At 39.9% G+C, this 22,534-nt stretch overlaps 1 protein-coding gene across 1 annotated transcript in view; it reads left to right on the top strand.

Moving 5' to 3' along the window:
• The window catches only part of LOC122807587 (unconventional myosin-Vc-like), a 1,372,167-nt gene that overhangs the window by 1,074,335 nt on the left and 275,298 nt on the right, over window positions 1-22,534 (top strand). Inside the window, exon 9 of the mRNA XM_044078500.1 lies at window positions 4,409-4,515. Within this exon, the coding sequence (XP_043934435.1) occupies window positions 4,409-4,515 (107 nt within the window). The remainder of the gene's footprint in view (window positions 1-4,408; window positions 4,516-22,534) is intronic.

Here is a 22,534-nt window from a genome sequence, read left to right as displayed (position 1 = left end):
GCACGTAATTTACAGCTATAGTCTTTGTTTTGTTTTCATTAATTTTATATCCCCAAAAGACTTAAAATGGTCTGAAAAAGTTCCAAAATACTAATATCACCTGCAGATATAGCCAACTTTTTTGTGATTACCATAACAGTTATATTAGTGTATTTCTGAGGGATTCCGGCGTGTAGCTCGCAAGACATTTCCCTGCGAGCTACATCGCCGAAACCAAACGGCTGCATCAGCACTTTGCCGCAGTGCAAATTGGTTGAAAAGCATAGCCGCTGCAGCTGCAATCTATGAATGGGCAGCTACAGCCATACACGATGTGTAATACATTCCTTCTTCTCATTCAAGAATGCATTTATTTAATTATTTATTTATTTTGTTGTCAGTCACAGCAAATATGTAATTAAATAATCAATAATAATACAAAAATTCAAAAATAATTAAATTCTGCGGCTGCCCACAGCGGCGATGTATGCACCAGAGCCAATGCTGGCAGCTCCAATTATTGCTTGCAGCTTCCTGCTTGTATTAGCTTGTGATTATTATTTCTTGTGAATCGAATCCATTTTGAGATTCTGAGTATCTTATTTATTTTTACCAATGGCGCTAAATATAATAAAGAGGAAAGAGGGAGCTTTTCCTCCACTCCTGCCTGACCTCCTCTTCTTACCCCTCCTACCCCCCACCCCCCAGAGTATTTCATATTCAGAGCTATGCTAGATGAATGAAAGAAAAAAAAAGAGAGTAGCTTTGCTGGCTAGAATCAAGAAAGAGTTGAACTGCTTTGAGAGAACAGGTATGATTCCTAAACAAACAAAGCCTTCTGAACGGTAAGCATCAGTGTTATTGTAGTGGCGTCAGACAACGTGTATGTGCTTTATCAACAAGACTGTAATGAAATATAAAAAGAGAGCATTGTCCATTTTGAACAGTTGAAAAAATAGTGTCCATCGTTCAAGAAATTAAGAATTTTTCTGTAGGCTTGAGGATAATTTCCAGCTATGTACCTTTAAATTCCTGTGGGAAGATACATATCTTTAAGACTTCAAGTTGTTATTCTGTCTCCATCTGAGTTGTTTCAGAAAGATGTTTCACAGGTAATTGAGAAGCTTGATGGTGGTGGTGGTATTGGTAATAGTGCCAAATGAAAAAATGTGGTAGACAGTTCTTGACATTCTATCTATTTCTGTCAATTGTCCAAGACTATTTAGGTCTTTGTCTAAAATGAAAAACATCAGTGACCCACCTTATAGATTAATTGTGGCAGCCCAAAGATCGAAAACCCACCCACTCACTCACTCACTCACTGTTTTTATAGACAATGTTAAAAGGCTCTCTCTTTAGATTAAGGAAAATATTAAGGAATCCCTGGGATTTCTTAAATACATTTTTTAAGTTCAATTAGGATGAGAAGTGCAGTTTCTTCACTGTTGATGTAGTGGATTTATTCACCAGTATTCCACGTGAGACTGGTTTGGAATTTTTTTATTTGTCACCATTAGAATTAGAAAATGTAGCTACAAAATCTGTCAGACTCATTATAGAAGTGATGGAATTTGCTTTATTGAACAATTTCATCTGTTTCAAAGGTGAACACTACAGACAACCGAGAGGGGTAGCAATGGGTGCAGCCAATATGTGCAAATCTTTTTATGCTTACCTGGGAGAAAGATTTCTCTTTAGTTCTGCCTTTATAAAATGTTGTAACCACTTTTTTCATTATTTGGATGATATTTTCATCCTTTGGAAATTTCAAAGGCAGAAATAGCATTATTTATTGAATATATTGAGTACAGTACATCTCTTTTCAGGCTCACATTCAAACATACTGTGACTAGAGTAAACTGTTTAGATGTTGTAATCTTTCAAATTAGTGGTTGTTAAGATTCTGCAATTTATCAGAAGCCCACCTTTTCCAATACATATTTACAACACTCAAGTTGTCACCGTTAGGTGATAAAAAGGTATATTATCAAGGGCCAGTTTGTGAGGTTGATTAGAATGTGTTCACCTTATGATTTGTTTACTAAGGAGAGAGACGAGTTATTGACAATGTTTCTAACGAGAGGTTATCCCCGAATCTTAGTTAAGATGGTTTTAGAAGTGACTACTGAGTGGGGAAAAAGGCATACACCATTAACATATCCATGGAGACTGTAGTGTTACTCAGGTGGTCCCTAGGGGTTGCATGAGAGCAATGTTTATAAAAAACAATAGTGGATTCAATCAAATTAAGGATGTTATTAAAGAAAATTAGAATACTTCTAGAAGCAATGAGAACATTCTTCGATTGGTGGGCAATGAACCTATTTTTTTAAAGTGAACAGGTACTTGAAAAGTATTGTAGAAAATAAATACAAAAATGATCAAGTATCCAACACCAAAGGTATTTATATATGTGATTCCTGTTGTCAGTGTTGTATTCTAGACAAAGAACTTATCTTGGCAAATTATTGTTCATCTGGAGAAAGGTAATTGTTCCATTGCTGGAGTGACTTACCTCACCAGCTTTTCCAACTGCAGTGCTTTTTATATAGGCAAAACTGAAAGACCCCTTTAAAAAAAAAATATGAACGTTGTTACAAGATCGCTAAGAAAAATGTTAACAATGCTTTATATAAACACTCTTTGAAATTTGTGATTTCTCAAAATTTTATTTTAGTATCATTGAAATAGTGATATTCGAGGAGGGATGAGGACACTGGGAGACCCATGTAGAATACATAAAATTTATGTGACAATTAAAACTGAATCTGTCTACACCTCCAGGGCTGAATAAAACAGAACTAAGTGCTGTGTTCAGAGCTGAGGGCAGCAAAATATTAAGTGGTTTTATTGAATATTTTTTGGCGTATATTTTATTTTTGTGGCATGTTTCAGGATGTGATTCGTATTGACGTTTTTTAAGACATTGGCACTCATTTTTTTATCCTATGTTTTTGAGTGTTTCTTAGTTCATTAGTTAATTTGATAGTATTTCACTTTTGTAAATGTATAGAATTGTGACAGGTTCACTTTAATTAGCTCTGATTTGTTTTAAGATCATGTGATTTACTGTTGATATTTAAGGGAGTAACATTGACTTGCTCATTTTGGCTCTGAAGAAGTCTGGATCAAGTAGATGACAAAAGCACTTAACCTATGTTCAATTTTTTTTAATATATATATGTATATAGATATATGTGTGTGTGTGTACATATATATATATATATATATATATATATATATATATATATATGTGTTTTTATTATATATATATATATATATATATATATATATATATATATATATGTATATAGAAGTTTCATAAGTGAAAAGAAGGACTGTCTTGAATGAGAGGAATGCATCAAAAATATACTATAATGAATTTGTGCTTTTATCTTATTTATCACGTAAAAGTGTGTATCACATGTTTTAATGTACTGTGATACATTCTGAAAATGCTTGCTGATGAAGCTAGTAGCATGCAGCTCTGTTTTATTGTTTCAGCCACCTTGATGTACCGGATTTCACTTACAGTTCACCATTCTGTTCTGTCCCATCCTAATTGCCTTTTAATGTAAAAGTGTACATAGGATACACACTGCTGCTCTTCTGTGCTCATAGTCAGACCCCCTGCACCCCAACACCATCCTTAATGTACGTCAATTGTTCATTTTGCTGTTGAAATGAACATGTTATGGTCCTGCTTTGCTGTGCATCATTCATTTCATGTTGGCGTGCACTTAGCATCAGCTGTCAGATGTACAGTTTTATTTCCAAACAACACTTCTTTTGTGCGGTTCCCAAGTCACCATTAATGCTATTAGCATCTCTGATTCAGCTTATCAGTCTAACAGTGTAAGCCAGCCAGCTGCATTTATCAAACATGTTGTCAGGGCCACAGGAAAAAAATGTAGTAAGCAATATTCTTCTGTTAGCTTGTATTATTTCATTTATTACATTAACATGTTAATGTTTATTTGTAGGATGTTATATGCAGTAAGTAAAATAATTCTAAAGCAGCTTTACAAAACGTAACCTTTGTGCTGCCATTGGTAGTGTTGTGCTAAAGGGCTAGGCCAAGTCTTTTTCAAGATGTATGGAAAAAAGGTCCTGACAACTTTACAAACTTTATATTTTGCTACACATCCAAGTCTGTTTCCCTTTGTTACAAGTTTGATAATATTTTCTATGTCTATATCTCAAGAGAGTATAATATAACATAGCGAAAAGAAAGTTGAAATTATACTTGATAGTGATTTAAGTTGCAGCCATTAAATGAGAGATGCTATTATCAGTATTGTGTGTTGAAATAACTTTTCTGTTCATGATGTTCATGACATGCTTAACTAGGATGCAAAACAATCATTAGATTTTTATTTTGTATAAATGCAGTTCAACTGTTACAAATATAATAAAACTTGTATTTCAGGTCTCAATGATGATTTTCAGATGGATGTGTTTAAAGTCATTGCAGCAATACTTCACTTAGGTAATGTGAAGATAAAGGCCGCTAGTGAGGAGAAATCCTCTGTTTCTGTAAGTAAATGTCTATCTAATGAAAGTCTTAGACTGAAGCATATCTTAAGTGTATTTTTTTTTGTTCCCATTATACATCTGTGATAGTTAAAAATCATGCTTTGTTGTGTCCTTACAGTAGTATAATGAAATGATGGTACCTTTTCTTAATGGTTTCCCTAGTTTATGTTTATTGCTAAAAGTAGTGTTTATTGACGTTTATTGCAAAAAGTAGGAGAATGCAGACATTAATTTTGATTGGCCAAAAATCACAATTAATATATGGTTGTGTATAAGAAAGCAGAACCTAGATTATTGCCTTATTTTTACATCAACTTCATTGCTACAGTGAAACTCTAAAAGGAGCAGCTGCTAAGAGATCTTTTGTGCCTATAGCATCACACTGTGACTGGCAGTTTTAGTCCAAGACATACATTATGATTCATTGTGTCCATTTCGTGCAAGTTTACGCACTGTAATGGCTCTGCCAGGATAATGTATGTTTTGGCATTTACTTGCATGCATGCATGCACATTACCACACCATAGCCTACACTTCTCCTAAATGTAATTAAGTAACTGGGAGTCGACCATTTACTTAAAGTAGTCATTTAAAATAGTCATTTATTAATTTAACTTACAAATTTCACTAATATTCACACATATATTTGAGCTGGTGTTGATTTCTAATGTTATTACTATACAGTGAGTCACATAGCAGTGGACTGTTACTTGCATGTATCTACAGGAAGCTGCATAACTGCTAAAGACTAGACATGTCTTATATTATTGCTAAATATGATTACTATTTGGGATTTTCATCTTCAAAGTACTTCAGTTGTATCACCATATCAGGTCATGGCACTTAATATGATTGCTAGATGGTGTTATCTTTCATTAAATACTCCTGACATATCATAAAATATTGTACTTCGTATAATTAAGTGGCATTTTCATCCATAAGATACTCCAACCATATCCTGTATTAGTACTTAATGTGATAATTGTGTGGCATTAACATCCTTAAAAAACTGTAAACTGCCCTTTGATCTAAGTATTAATTTTAGTGCTTTTCTTTGTAGAGTAGGTTTGTTTAAGCAACCAGGATAGGTCCACTTACTTTGGACAGAACATGACCAGATCCAACAGGCAAATCCATGTATGTTTGCAAATTGAGCCTTTACACTGTTGACCCTGCTGATTCAGCACTTTTGAATTTGGTCTTTGCACAACATGAATGGCTGTCATGTAACATGTAGTTTATGGCCAGCATTCAATCTTGGGATATACACTGGCTCATTCCTTTGTCTTTGGGTGTTATTTTAGTCCTGCATCCAAAACAAGGATAATTTTGGATCTGATGTTGTCAATTTTCATTCATTCCCCAACTGATGGGTTTAGATCTGATCAGTCGGATCCAACTCAGCTATTGCTAAACCTTGCGGCAACCAGAAACTCTCAAGCGTCTCCCTTACCCATAACGCACCACGCCCAATTACCTCAGATCTCATTTGCCACTCTGGCGAAAAGACGTGGTTTACTACTACTCGAGCTTCGCAGAGATAAGTGACAGTAATATTTTTTAAATAGCTTAGTTTCTTACTGCTGATTGTCGATTTCTCTTATAGGTTCATAGGTTCATAGGTCTTTCTGTTTAGAAAATTTACCCTCCTTTCCATTACCATCTATTTAGTAATACCTTTCTATTTTTATTCCCCTGTTTGTTCTTGCATGCACTCCTGATACTATTGTTAGTACTTGATAGTTTTTCATTACCATTGTTGGCATGTTTCCCCTTTTTCCTACTGCCGTCTAAAAAAAAAATAAAAATTTCTTTCTTCTGTTAAGATAGTTTTCAAAAATTGTTAAATATGTCAGAAAAGCCATCAGGTTTTAAAAAAAATATGTAAAGTGTGGTCATAAACTGCCTTTCTCAGATGCCCACACTTTATGCATTTATTGTTTGGGCTGTCTTCACTTAACAAGAAGACTGCTGTATATGCCATAGTTTCAGTCCACAAGCTTTAGTGTAAAGAAAAAATATGCTCATACTGAAAGACCTTTTCCCTTCCTCTTTTGGAGAAGCTATTTCTGAAGGTAGTTCTTCAAAGGTTAAATCAAAGAAATCCTCTTCTCTGAGGCCTTCCTCTTCATCTTCTGCCTTGGATTCTTCGAGGAAAAGATCAGCAAAAGTTTCAGTCTCAACCCTGGATCATAAGAAATCAAAACTTATGGATCCCACCTTTGCTACGGATCCAAAAGACTCAAAATCATCTGATCCAGCTGTTTCATATCCAGCTGTTTCCAAACAGGATCCAACAACTTCTAAGTTATCGGAGCCTATGCTATTGGGTCAGATATCACCCCAATTGGCATTTAAATGTCTACATAGAGTAAGGTACTCTCCCTTCCTCCCTCCTTGGACCCTGTAGCAGATAGAGTACTTTCACCATTTTTGGAGCACCCCAAATCTCCATCTACATTTTCTGCTCATTCTCCCAGGAGTCTAACTAAAGAAGACATGGAGAGACTGGTGAGAAAGATCCTTTTATTGCATAGACGTTGGAGTTCCCTCGGCTCCTACCCCTTCAGGTCAGGAGATCTGAATGTCTTTAACTCCTCCTTTACAGGTTCCCCTTGTGACTACCACTATAGTGTCAGAGTCTCTGGGTCCAAGTTGTCCAGGTCCATCAGTTTTGGATCCAAGGAGGTCCCTATCCTTAGATCTGAAGTCATCCCTGAGAGCTCCAGTTTCTTTGGATCTGGAGAGCTCCTACAGCTATAGTCTGCCTGTCAGATCCGATATGTTGCATTTGACTCAGAAATTTTTGGAGTAGTCTCTGTAGCTCAGAGCTTTGGCATTGGACAGCTCAGCTCTGGTTTCCACCTTGAGGGTCTTGCCCTCAGAGCAGGAGGGGGTTACAGTTCAGAAGCTTGTTTTCTTGAGGCCAATGTCCTCTACTTCTCCATGCAGATTGGCCTTTGAGGCTGTGGACAGGGTCTTTTCTGCTCCGGCAGTTCTAAGGAAAACCTCCCTCCTTGGGTCAGAAGTCTTCCATCATGATGACCCAGCACTCACTGCCTTACCATCTCATTCCACCGGGACAACCAGTACAAAATCCCCAGGCTCCCACTCAGGAAATTGTAATTTTCTCTTCAGATACCTCTCCAGAGCATCCCACTGAGGAGGCCCACAGAAAGAGGATGTGCAAGAGGAAGCACATTGATTCCTTGGAGGAATCCATCACTGAGGATACAGATTTTGATGAGGGTGAAGGGTCCTCATGGTCACCTCCTAATGATGTCTCATTTGGAGACATCCTGGAAATCCTTAAACAGAGAGGTGGCTGCATGCCCAGTGACCTGATGTCTGAGGAATCTGTTCTCCTAGAGGCTTTTGGTACTGGACCCTATACCTCCTGGGTGACTCTACCCACTGACAAGCTCATTGACATGATCTCACAGCGGGCATGGAAAGATCCAGACACCATGGAACCCATTCCCTGGAGAACAGATAGGATTATAGCACCACCCATGGACAGGCAGTTCTGGAGTAAGGGAGTTTCTGTTGATGCCATGGTCATTGTGGTGGCCACTAAGAAGGAACTAGCTGAAGAAAATTCCACTGTCCATCTTCCCCAACAGGGAGTCATGGGAGATGGACATATTTGGGAAGCGTGTATATACCTCATCCACTTTTGCGCTAAGGTCTCCCAACTACTCAGCACATTTTACCAGATTGCAAAGGGATTTTATTAAGAAGATGTCAGATACCCTTTTAGGTGCTGTTTTTGAGGAAGTCCCAGTGTCTGACTTCTCCGCTAGCTGCCCTTCAGTCCATATCCAATTCTTCCATAAGGGTGATCTCAATATAGCAGAGGGAAACTGTGGTTTCATGCATTTCCATAAGGAGACATGCCTGGATGCACCTTTGTGAGTTTGTGAAGCCTTTCAAGTCCTTTTTTGTTAATGCCCCTTTTGACAGAACATCTCTATGTGGCCACAAGGTAAAGGACACTCTGTCCAGGTGACAGAAGGATGGAAAGGCCCTGCCTGCCATGGGCGTGTGTTTTTTGATCCCACAACAAACCTTTTCCAGGAATCAGCGATGATGTCAGAAAATGTGGTTCAAAACATCTCCAGGAACTTTCCAGAACACATGTGGAATAGGATCCCCCAGAGGCAGAGGAGGGTCATAAAATGGACAGTACCATCCAAGCATCAGAAATGGCCTGCAGAACCAGGGTTTCAGAGATTCATTCTTTGACAAACCCTTCCAACACTTCTGAAAGGAGACCTGATTGCCCACCTGTTGAGGCAGTCAGAGGACAATTATCCCTGCACCAGAGAGCCTGGCAAGGTATAACAAAAGATACTTGGGTGCACAGGATTATTTCCAGAGGATGTATAATACCCTATTTCTTTCCACCTCTACATTCAAGAAAAATCCCCTGTGTTTCACCCAGTCAGAGGGACCAAGCAGCAGTTCAAGTATGAAAGCTGCTAGAAAAAAAGAGTCATGCAAAAGGTCCTGCCAGACCAGATAGAATCCAGAACTTACTCAAGGTTCTTTTTGTGCCAAAGAAAACAGGGGACTGGAGACCAATTCTGGATCTCAATGACCCAAACAAGTCAGTTCAAAGAACCAAGTTTCAGATGGTCATAGTTAAGTCAATTCTCCCCTTTCTGGACAAGGACAACCACATGTGCTGTATAGACCTTCAGGATACATACTATCACATAAAGATGAACAGATGGTCGAGAAGATATTTACGCTTCCAACTGGGAGCCAGTAATTATCATTTCAGAGTACTGCCCTTTGGACTCACTACAGCCCCCAGTGTGTTTACCGTGTGTGACAGTAGTAGCAAATCACCTGAGACTGCAAGGATTCCAAGTGTTTCCATATTATAGATGACTGGCTCATTACTATTGCAACCAGGCATCAGCTCATATGTGCAAGAAACTAGGTTCTCCAGATTTGCTCTCATCTGGGGATAACCTTAAACTACAACGAATCTCATCTGCAACTGAATCAAACTTTAGAGTTTATAGGAGCAGTTCTCAATATAAATGTGACTCCCGTGCCCTGGCCCAGCAAAAAAGGAGCCTCAATCCTCACCACTAACACCACTGAGGGGCGTCTCCTATAGGAGGAAAGGATAACAAATACACACAGTAAAGTGCAATTTCCCTTAAGAGCACACAGAGATCACAGTCAGTCCGGGGCTGGTCGCTCCCTTGCTGTCCAGGTCCACAAAAAGACTCCCTACTGGCACAGCTATAGGTCCCAGATCTCAGCCTAGTTGGCAAGCTAAAACCTCCAGCACCCTCTCTGTCCAACCAGTGCTTCACACACACACAGACACACACACACACACACACACACACACACACACACACACACACACACACACACACACACACACACTTTGAGAACAGTTTATACAACCACACAGACACTCCAGGGGAAGGCTGGCACAGGTTCCCCAGCTATGACCCTTTCACAGACTATACGGTAGTATCAGCTGCTGCCACCCACTAATATTTATCAGCTACTCAAAGGCCCTTAAAAGGGTGTCCAATTATTACTGTGCAATATTATTATCCAATTGGTACGTGCGACTAAACAGGCAAGGCTTACTAGAGTGACTTGGTACAGGATCACTATATACATGCAATGTACTCTAAAGCTTAAATTATCTCTACACAAAACAGCCACAGTTACAAGGGTTTTAAAATATTTAATAATAAATGATTAAAAACACAAGACAATACTTTTTACTACACAGTGCTAGTCAAGAGTTCATAGCTCACAGAGAAATACTTAAAATAATTCAGCAGTACAGTTCTGACATCACAGAAAAACACTTAGAAATAGCTAGAAACTAGAAAGATTAGACTAAGAAGAAACACAAACCTAAGATAAACTTACATATAGAGCAAGACAGTGCTGATGAGTTGGATAGTCAAGACAAAAATGCTTAATGCTCTCTGATTCTCTCTGTTTTTAAAATCACATTCCTGGTTCACATTACATAATTTTTTCACACTCCCCTGGTTTCCCAGGCTAACAGAAACTACATTTATATTCTTTAGTAAGCTCACACCAGGTCAGCAAGCAAAGCTATAAATGACATTTATGCATGCAAATTCTGGCCATTAACTCGGGCCTTAAAACAATAGCAAGAATTCATAGGTTCTTAGGTAGGTACTAGGCCATTGGCCCTAGGGCCTATATAAGCCTCGCCAAATATAAGCCAAATTCCTTCATGTAGACAGGCCAGAGCCAACTTTAGTGATCAAAGACAGTCATAAAATGCTTGACTTAGCTTCCTTACAGCAGAGTGCACTGTTGTTGCATTATTTTCCAGTTGCACATGTAACACTATTTTTACCATTTAAGACAACAAGCCTGTGGTTTACATTAATATTTACAGATGACAGAATTATCTATAAAATTCTATACAATAAAGATGATGCTTCCCTTCCATTGCTGAGGGTTCAGACTATAATACTACAAGTCAAAAAGATAATCTGCAGCACCTCAATTTCAGCCTGACTGGTCCTTCAGGCTCTGAGATCGATGGCAGCAGCAATAACATTGTTACCACTAGCCAGGTTTTACATGAGAATTCTGCAATAGATGTTAGCTGCTCAATGGTCAATTGTTACTCAGCCTATGTTGTACAAGATAATAATCACTCACATCTGCAAGAGAGATTTAAAATGGTGGATTCATTCAGACCAGGTTCTAAAAGGTTGTCCATTCATTTCCCCTCTGCCCAAGGCCATATGCTTCCCATCTAGGGTGGGGGGAGACATTATATGGGGAAGACAGTCCAAGGAACCTGGTCCCCTGAGGAGGCCAAATTGCACATAAATGTGTTAGAGATGAGAACAGTGCAGTTAGTGTTGCCAGCTTTTCAGAACATTGCAGTACAGTCCGACATGTCAGTTATCTGGTGTATCTACAAACAGGGAGGAAACAAATCCTGCCCATTGTGTTGAGAAGCTCTCAGAGTGTGGCAGTGGGTGATCTCTTAACTGCTTTCTCTTAAGAGTGCATATTCCAGGGAAATATGATGTGATAGAAGACAGATTGAGCATGTGCATTCTCCTACTCCACGAATGGTCCCTCAGCAAGAAAATTGTGGACAAGATGTTCCATCAATGGGACCAGCCCTGCTGTGATCTGTTTGCTTCCCCCCTGAACAACAAGTGCAGCATTTACTTTGTCCTAACCTCCTCCAGAGGGGGAAATTCCGAGGGATGCTCTACTTCAGGATTGGTCTCCTGGTCTCCTGTATGTGTATCCAGCAATTCCTAAATTCCTTCAGAAAGCTTCCAGGTTGAAGAGCAAAGTCATCCTTATTGCTTCATATTGGCTACAACAGATTTAATTTCCCTTTCTTTGGCCTCACCTGATTCAACTACCTTGGTTTCTAGATCCAACTCCAGACTTTCTGTCTCACACAACAGGTATGATACACCCAGATCTGGGAAATGTCAGGCTGACTGCCTGGTTTCTCCAATTCCATTGATAGCCAGACAACCAATGCTGAAACTATACTCCAGCAAATGGAAAAGATTTGTTTTTTTTTGGGTTCAAAAACATAATATTGAACCTTTTACAGCTCCCATACATAATATATTGGATTTTCTTTATCACATCTCTTTGATGAAGGAGCTAGTTCTTCCACAGTTAGAGTCCACTTAGCAGCAGTATCAATTTTTCATGTTGGGATAAATGGCTCGTCAGTAGCAACTCATAAGTTAAGCAAATCAGTTTTAAGAGGCATACTACTAATAAGGCCTCCTTTTAAAGGTCATGCTCCTCCTTGGGACCTACATTTATTGCTGCAGTACCTTATTCAACCCCCATTTCAGCCCACAGCTACCTGTGAATACATTTCTTTCATGGAAGACAATTTTCTTAGTATCTATTACTTTGGCCATAAGATTTTCTGAGATCCAAGCATTATCCTCAGAACCCCCATACTTGATTTTTCTTAGGGATGGAGTAACTTTACATGCTAATCCATCATTTCTTTCAAAGGTGGTGCCAAAATCCAATATTAATCATTCCATTAATTTGCCTGTGTTTTGCCCAAAATTTTCCAGCAAAAGTGAATTTGGGTTAAACTTATTGGATGCCCACAGGCAGTTGCATTTTTATTTGAATAGGACTAAGGACATCAGGAAATTGTATCAACTGTTTGTTTCATTTACAGAACCTACATTGGGTAAGCCAGTTACCAAAGTTACCCTATCTAAATGGATAACAAATTGTATTTATTTTGTGTATAACAAAGCAGGTATTACTTTAACAAAAATCATTCCACCAGATCCATGGTAACTTCCTCAGTATTTCAGTCCAGAATGTCCATGGATGATATTTGTGTAGCAGCTACCTGGGCTACTCCCCGTACATTTATTATTCATTACAAATTAGATTTGGTCTCCAGAGGAAGAGCATCTTTTAGTTCTGTGTTGCTCAGGAATATCCTTCCTTGAGTCTACCCTGGAAATTAGGTAGCTGGGAATTCTGGCTGATCAGTTGAGGAATGAATGAAAATTGACAACATCAGATAAAAAAGTTATGTACTCACCATAATATTCCATATGTGTTGTCCATTTTCATTCTTCCTCAACTCCTCCCACCAACCGCCATCCTTAAGACTTCTAGAAGAATGAGTATTGCATGGCGTACATGTCTTATTATTCAGATATTCAGACTTCAGATTTCAGATATAGCTTTTCTGTAATAAATAATAATAATAGTAATAATAATAATAATTTTCATTTTTTCACTTTCCTAAGCAGCAAACAAGATCTGAGGTAATTGGGATTGGTGCATTATGGGTTAGGGAGAAGCTCGAGAGTTCCCTGGTTGCCACGAGCTTTAGCAACGGCAGAGTCAGATCCGACGGATCAGATCCAAACCCTTCAGTTGAGGAAGAATGAAAACTGACAACAGAGATGGAATGTTATGGTGAATACATAACTTCTTTTTCTCTCTCCTTCTGATGATAAGGCTGGGAATTGTCTGTCTTTGTGGATGGTATGAGGATAGTTACCCATCCATGTAGTGTTATGGCTGTGGTCATCCATCTGTCTTTGGAACTAGCTTTTGTCATCCATCTTTGAGTGTGACTTTGGTTTTCCATCTTTCTTAGGGATTGGGTCTGGATATGCATTCATCATTGGGATTACTTCTGGTTATCTAGTCATTTTTAGGTATGGTTGTAATTGTTTTCATGCTTGTTTGGGATTGGTTGTTGTATCCTGTCCAGCTTGTGATAGTCTTGCTATACATCTGAATTCAGTCATCTAGTGGTGGTTTTGCATTCTTGGTAGATGGCTATGTTGGGCCTGATTAACTACCCATTGGAATATCTGTTACTAGTCAGTAATCCATCATGACATGTATATTGACTCATCTGGCATTCTTGTGGGTATTAATCTGATCTATTTGATTTTCTTGCTTGTTTACCAGGGTAGTGTGCATTCTATTCACAGGCTTTGCTAGATACAACATGTGCAGCCACAGATGTAAGAACAAACAACAGTACACATAATGGTGTAGAGACTGTACATAAAATGTAATGTCAGTAACAGTGTTTTATGAAGCTGGAATCCCTCCTTCTAATGCTATGACTGTAGTACAGCTCAGGTCACCCATTCTTCTGATCGTATGGCTAGGGTCATCCATCTACTTTTTTGTGGTTCTTTCGATCAAAACTCAGTTATTTGGCAGTGAGTTTTCCACTTATTAATTCCCATATCAGTGATATAATTCAGGGATCCTACTTATGTAGTAAGCATTTTACACAACAACTTCATCTGGAGATGATGTGAACACTTGCATCATTTCAAGGGTTTCTTGTGCTCATTAGTCCCTGCATGCATCTTCCCCAGATGCACCAACAGAGGCTGCCATCACTAGCTTGGACAGCCACAAACACATCTTCCTATCACCAGCTCTCCCAATCAGGATGGGTCTGTCAGCGTGGTGGCTAAGCAAGGCAGGACCCTCTGACCCTCCTTTTCTGAGTTAAAAATACATATTGGTGGCTGGTATTCCATTGCTAATTTAAATATTTTCCTTTCAAAAATGAATTAATTTCTTTCTCCCAAGATCAGACTAGGGACATCTATAGTTAAATTTAGCTTTTGTCATTGACCTTAAAGCAGGTGCATTTGGACTCTCAGTACCACCCTGAAATATGTTCTGTTGAATAAGTAGCATCTGTTCCATATGGCAATGTGTTTATGTACCAACCTGATAGCCAGAGAGGGATCAGTCTTTGATAACAGCTTGTCTGATACAGTTTTGTTGGTAAACTGGGAAACCTGCTGATCTGATGATGTCAATTTTTTATTCTATCCTCAACTGATGGGTTTGGATTCAAGCCCTCAAATTTGACTCGTCCTTTGCTGAAGCTCATGGCAACCAAAAACTCTCAAGCTTCTCCCTTACCCATAATGCACCAACCCCAAGTACCTCGGATCTTGTTTGCCGCTTTAAGCGAAAGATGTAGTGACTGTTACTCTCGAGCAGATATGTGCTTTAACTTGTGAGTTTATCTGTTTTCTTAACTAATGTTTAAAATTCTTAGGTTTTCTTTATACCCTTAGCATATAGCTTCACTTTTTATCGTTTTTTACTAGTTAAAATAACTTTTCTGTATATCACTTTTCTTCTCTGTGCAGCCTGTTTTCTTGATTACTATCAGTATTCCTTTTTCCCACTTCTACACTTTGTGTAGCCACTTTTTACCATGATTGGTAATTTCTGTATCTTTGTAGCTTTCTCCAGAACAAAACAAAAAAAAATTTACTACTGGTATATATAATTTTCTGTACGGTGTTTCCCTTTAACTTTCTGTCTTGTTTCCACTACAATGGAGAAAGAGAAAGGCTCGGCTGGGTTCAAAAAATGTCTCAAGTGTGGGCACTAAATTTCGTTTTCTGATACCCACGCTTTATGTGCATACTGCCTTGGTCCTCTTCATCTACAATTATTTGTCATGGATTTAATCCCAGAGTTTTGACTGAAAGAAAAAAGAAACTAATTCTAAAAGGGTTGCTTTCTTCCTCTTTCGGAGAGGCTTTATCTGGAGCTATGTCACCAACAAAGTCTAAGAAGTCTAAACTTCCTTCTCCGTGTCCTCCTAATTCTTCCTCCAAGGCTTTGGAGTAGTTGAGAAAAAAACCTCAATCCAATCCAACCTCCCCATTGGATCCTAATAGAAAAAAGTCTAAATTATTGGATTAGACCTCAACCTCTGATCCGAAACAATGAAAAAGAGATTTGTCCATTAAATTTCAACAATGGCTCTGAAGCAGAAAAAGATAGATTTGTTGGATCTGACTTCTTCAGATCCAGTGAAAAAGACAATCGATCCAGATACTACTTTAAGCTGTATTTTCTGACCAAGGACTGGTGGACCCAGTTCACTCCAGGGTCCCCTCTCCCTGTTTGGAGAGACCCAGGTCCCCCTCTCTAATATTCACTTGCCCTTGCAGGAGTTTAATGGAAGAAGATGTGGAAAGAGTGGTGAGAAGGATTCTCATAGAGGAGAGTCTGACTGGTGCTTTTCTGGCTCCTCCCTCTTTGGGTCAAGAGGTATGATCTTACACCCCCTGTAGCAGTTCCTCCTCTGATTCCTGCTGTCTGAGGCCTTGGATCCAAGCCATCTCGCTCTGTCTGACTCAGATCTATGGATACAATTGTCCTTGGATCCAAAGTTTGCTCTAAACACTTCGGTTCAGTCGGATCTGGAGAGCCCATGGAGATGAGGCTTCCCTGTCAGATTTCTGCTTCTAGTAGATTATCTTTGGAACAGAGAGTGACAGTGGTCCAAAAGCTGGCCTTCCAAAAAAACTCCCTTTTTGGGGAGGTCTACCTTTGAGGTTCTGGAGCTAGCATTGTCTGCCTCAGCAACAAAGATGGTTCCTACCCCCTCGGATCCTCTGTCTGCAGCCTTCACATCTCTGCACTCTGAGTCAAATCCCTCTTTTCCACAGGGACAGCCAGTACTGATACTCCAGGCTTCCCATCAGGGTATCCCATCTTCTGCTGATACCTTCGCAGAGCATCCCACTGTGAAGGTCTGTAAGAAGATGATGTGTAAAGAAGCACTTGGACTCCCCAGAGGAGTCTATCACAGAAGATACAGACTTTGATGAGGGTGAAGGATCCCCATGGTCACCTCCTGAAGCTGTTTCATTTGGATATATCCTTGAAACTTTAAAACAAAGAGGTGGTTGGACATTCAGTAACCCTTTGTTCCAGGAGTTTGTATTCCTGGAGGCTTTCAGTAGTGGCCCATCTACTTCCTGGGTGACTCTGCTCACCGACTAGCTCATTGAGTTGATTGCTATCGGCAGGCAAGGAAGGATCCTGATATATTGAACCAATAACCTGGAGACCAGACAGAATTATGGCACCACCTGTGGACAGACGGTTTTGGGGAAAAGGGGTACCCACTGATGCCATGGTTGTGGTGGCGGCCACTAAAAAGGAACTTGTCAAGGAGAGTATCACTGTTCATCTTCCCAACAGGGAGTCACAGGTGATGGACAGATTTGGGAAGCATGTCTATGCTTCAGTGACCTTTGCCTGTAGGTCACTGAATTATTTGGCACATTTCATAAGGTTACAGATAGATTTGATTAAGGAGCTCTGAAATACCCTCTCAGGATCCATTTTTGAAGAAGTACAATCATCCATGACTTCTCAGTTTGCTACCCTGCAATCTATTTCCATTTCTCCCATGAGGATAATTTCACATGTAGCTGAAGGAACCTCAAGGGCAGCGGGTTGAGACATTTCTGTGAGAAGACATGTCTGGATGCTTTTGGCAATTTTGAAGAGTCCTTCAAGTCTTGTTTCGTCAGTGCTCCTTTTGATGGCATCATTGGATCATAGGGGGTTACTAGGCTAATGGCCCTGAGGTCCTTACAAGCCTAGCCAAGAGTTTATCCCCAAAAAGAAACCTCAGACAAAACCTGTTACCCCTGTCATTGAGGAACACGGGTGGAACCTTTGTGACAAATTTGTGGTTTTCCATCCACTCATCAAGGTTGTGCTTGAAGAGGGTCAGCATGCGCTTGAAGAGGGTCAATGAAAAGTCATCATTGCCAAGTCTTGAACCCAGGACCCTGTACACTACAGTCACAGCAATGTACCACTACACCATAAGAGCATGTCTTTGTTTGGCCCCGAAGTAAAGGACACATTATCCAGGTGTGAGAAGGACAGAAAGACCCTGTCTACCATGGGCATACATTTTTCAGTCCATCAGTGGTCCTTTTCTAGGAATCAGTGAGGCGGTCAGAAGATGTGGTTGAAGAAATCCCAAGGACCTTTCCAGGACATACGTGGAGGAAGTTCCCCCGGGGATAGTGGAGGGAACTCTAATGGTACACACCACCTCTGTGGTAGAGGTGGCCCACAAAACCAGGGGACCAGAGATTTTTTTCTCTGACAGACCCTTCCAGTGTTCTTGAAAGGAGCCCCGATTGTCATCTTCTGGAGACAATCAGGGCTCAACTTTCTCTGCACCAGAGAACCTGGTTAGAAATAACAGTGATAATTTCCAGAGGTTATATAATACCCTTTCCCTTCCTCCTCTAATTTCAAGAAAAATCCCCTATGCTCCACCCAGTCAGAGGAACAAACAGCAATTAAGGTACAAAAACTGCTAGAAAAAGAGTCATCCAAGAGTTCCCACCAGACCAGTTAGAATCCACAACTTACTTAAGATTCTTTTTACTGCCAAAGAAAATAGGGGACTGGGAACCAGTTTTGTATTTCAGCAACTTAAACAAGTCAGTTAGACACAACAAATTCCAGATGGTCAGGATTCAGTTCATTCTACCCTTTCTGGGCAAAGACAACTTGATGTGCTCGATAGCCCTTTAAGATGCATACTATCATATAAAGATGAACAGGTGATCCAGAAGTTTTTACACTTCTGGCTTGGAGCCAGTCATTACCTGTTTGGAGTTCTGCCCTTCGGCCTCACCACAACCCCCAAAGTGTTTACCAAATGTATGGCAGTAGTAGTAGCTCACTTGAAGACTGCAGGGATTCTGGATGTTTCCATATCTAGACGACTGGCTCATTACTGCCCCAACCAGGTGTCAGTTAATAAAGGCAAGAGATCAGATTCTCCAGACATGTTCTGATCTGGGGATAACCATAAACTATGAAAAGTCTCAACTGGAACCAGCTCAAAACTTGGAATTTATAGGAGCTCTCTTCAAATAAGATCAATGATAACCTCACTGCCACTGTCAAGGGTTCAGGCTATAAGTCACAGCTCAGAAAAATAATCTGCCATACCAAGATTTCAGCCCACCTGATCAATGTCAGCAGCAGTAACCCTAGTACCTCTAGCCAGATTTTACATGAGGATTCCACAGTGGATCCTATCAACACAATGGTAGATTCTTTACCAACCCATGTCAACTCCAGTACAAATGGTGGATTCAGTCAGATCTGTTTCTACAAGGCCGTCCATTCATTCACCCTCAGCTGAAGGCCATAGTGATCATGGGTGCTTCCCAGTTGGGGTGGGAGGGCATTTTCTGAGGAAAGCAGTACATGGCACTTGGTCCCCACAAGAGGCCAACTTGCATATCGATGTCCAAGAGATGAGAGCAGTGATTTTAGCATTGCAGGTCTCTCAAGATGCTGTCTCTTCGGAGACAATTGTAATTCAAATGGAAAGTATGTCAGTAATTTGTTACATCAACAAACATGGAGGGACCAAATCATATCCCTTGTGTGGAGAAGAGCTCACAGTGTGGCAATGGGCAGTCTTATCCAACCTCTTTCTCATAGCAACTCACATTCCAAGGAAGTCCAGTGTGATAGCAGACAAGCTGAGCAGGTGCATTCTTCTACCTCATGAGTCATCCCTCAACAAGAACATATCGGAAATCATTTTTCATCAGTGGGGCCAGCCTTGCTGCCACCTTTTTGTTTCTCCCCAAAGCAACAAATGCAGCAGCTACTTTGCCCTAACCCCCCTGCAAGGGGAATCGCAGAGGGATGCTCTTCTTTACGACTGTCCGCCTGGTCTTCTTCTTTATGCTTATCCACATATTCCGCTAATACTGAAAATCCTACAGAAAGCTGCCATGTTAAAGAGCAAAGTCATCCTCATTGTGCCTTACTGGCTTAGACAGATTTGGTTCCCCTTCCTTTGGCCTCACTTAGTTCACCAACCTTAGAGCCTGGATCCAAATCTAGACCTCTTGTCTCACTCGACAGGCATGATTCATCCAGACATATCAAACCTCAGGCTGAAGGCCTGGCTTCTCCAATTCCATTAATAGCCAGACAACCTATGCTCTCTTCATGTGTCTGACATATAATTATATCTTCCCATAAACCCTCTACACAAAAACTCTACTCCAGTGAATGGAAAAGGTTTGCTTCCTGGGCCCATCACAATAATGTTGATTGTTTTTCAGCTCCCATATGTACCATTCTTGAATTTTTGGCCACACCTTTTAAGGAAGGAGCTAGTTCCTCAACAATTAAGGTTCAGTCAACAGCAGTATTGAATTTTCACACTGGATTTTGAGGGTGCCTCTGTCACTTCTCATAAGCTTTGCAAATCCTTTTTGCGAGGCACTCTTCTAAGACCTCCTTTTAAAGACCCTCTTCCCACATCGGATATTCATCCACCTTCAAACCAGCTGCCAAGTGTGACCTTAAGTACTTTTATTGAAAGACTGTTTTTCTGGTATCCATTACTTCTACCAGACTAATTTCTGAGATTCAAGCCATGTCCTCAAAACCTCCATACTTTATTTTACACAAGGACAGGGTTACATTACTAACTAATGCATCATTTCTTCCTAAAGTGGTGTCAGAATTTAGTATCAGTCTGTCTTTTAATTTGCCGGTATTCTTTCCTAAATTTGCTAACAGTTTATTTTATTTATTTATGTTAACATTTGTTAACCAGGTTAGTCTGACTGGGTGAAAAGCCCTTTTTCAGTAGAAACCCGAAGAGAAAAGCTCCAAATATATAAAATATGTAAAACTTATACAAGTACAAAATACTAGTAACAGAGCTATAAGTAATACAGTAGATACAAAAGCAAATCTTGACTTATTAACAAAAGAAATGAAACAGTTTCATTCATGCAGAGAGAAAGACTACAATAACTACATTGACAAATGGTCAACCAGTTAAGTAATGGAGTGTCAATTCACTATATCTGTTAGACTGCCAGAAAACAGGTTATTTATTGATGTAGACAGTCAGGTGTAGATAATGTAACCTTCTGTAAGCAGAGATAAGGGAGAAAGGAAGATGAGGAGGAACAGGTCAGGATGGAGTAGGGCAGGGACAGGTCCACTTATTAAGCATGTAATCTTTTAGCGTTTTTTTTAAACTAAGACTGTTAGAGATGGCTCTAAGGTCTGGGGGAAGTTTATTCCAGGTACAGACAACAGAGTGACTGTACAGATGTTTACCAATTTGCTATGTGGGTTTATAGACTTCCAGGAGATGTTAGTTTGCACTGTGGAAGCATCATGTGGGGGTATATGGAGAGATTAAGGTAGACATAGCCGGGCAGAGGGAGGGCGTCACTAGTATTGAGTGTGTTAGATGGAGCTGAGGAAGCAGGATTTGGTTTTGTGCTTCTGGCCATAAGAGATTTTTTAGGGCAGTGCAGTGATGGGAGTGTTAATGTAGATTAGCAGCAAATCTAGCAATTTTATTGTAGGTGGATTCAAGTTTGGCCATGAGGTTAGATTGGAGATTAGTGAGTATAGATGCAGTGTAGAATAGAGTAGGCAATAGAAAAGCTTGAGCTAGTGAACATTTTGTGTTCTTCATCAGGTATTTTTATTCCTGTATAGTAGGCCTAGTTTTGAATGTGTTTTTTGATACCTTGTAGAATATGTATGTTGAATTTGAGTTGATCGATGATAACTATGCCAAGGAGTTTAATATAGCTTTCTTCTGAGATAGTAGTATTGTTAAGAGATGTGACTAAGAAGGAGTTTTTACAATGTTGCTCTGCTTCACAGGCACAGTAAACCATCTCAAAAATGAAGGCCTGCAGGTGTCAACTCTTTTTTTGGATCTGTCTAAAGCATTTGACACAGTCTCGCACCAAATCCTGCTAAACAAACTAAACCAGTATCACCTATCAAATTCCACTCTTACCTAGTTCCAAAGCTACTTAACTGACAGGTACAAAGCTGTGAAATGTGAAAATTCTCTCTCTCCTCAGCTGCCCATAACTATAGGAGTCCCACAGGGTTTTATCTTAGGACCACTACTATTCACAATCGTCACAAATGACCTCCATACCTCCACACAGCAAGCATCTATCATTCAGCATGCAGATGACACTACCTTAATCTGTGCTGCACAAAACATTCCCACCCTCCTGGAAGCAACTTCGCTAGCATTCTCTGATGTTGAAAACTACCTTACCAAATCCCAACTTATCCTTAATCCAAAGAAAACTCGGCTTCTGATTACAACCAGTTCTAACAAAGACACTGATAACAGCCAATTCACTATCTACTCCACAAATGCTTCTCCAGTCGCTGCAGTGGCACACGCTAAGCTATTGGGAATAACTATAGACTGCCACCTAAAATTTGGTAGTCATCTCTACTAAACTATGAAAAAAGTACATGCCAAACTGGGATCACTCTACTATATCAAACCATTTCTTACCAACAACACAAAATCAGCCATTGCTCGCTCCCAACTTCTATCCACCCTACTCTGTGCATCTCCCATTCTGACTAATCTCAACAAAACTGAACTAAGCAAAATAGAAGCCTGCTATAACAGAATTGCCCACTTAGCTGCAAATTGCTCATATAGAACTTATCACTGTACTGCTTTGAGACAGCTGTACTGGCTTGAACTGCCCAACCTCCTAACCTACAATCAGCTCTGCCTCTATCAGTCTATCTATTACCTCCCCAATAAGTGTCCTGACATCAAAAACCTAGTACAACATCACTCAGCCAAAAGGCCTCT

The sequence above is a fragment of the Protopterus annectens genome, chromosome 7.part1, assembly GCF_019279795.1.
Source record: "Protopterus annectens isolate FY-2018-M chromosome 7.part1, PAN1.0, whole genome shotgun sequence".
Lineage (NCBI taxonomy): Eukaryota > Metazoa > Chordata > Ceratodontiformes > Protopteridae > Protopterus > Protopterus annectens.
This window is presented reverse-complemented; position numbering and strand designations above follow the sequence as displayed.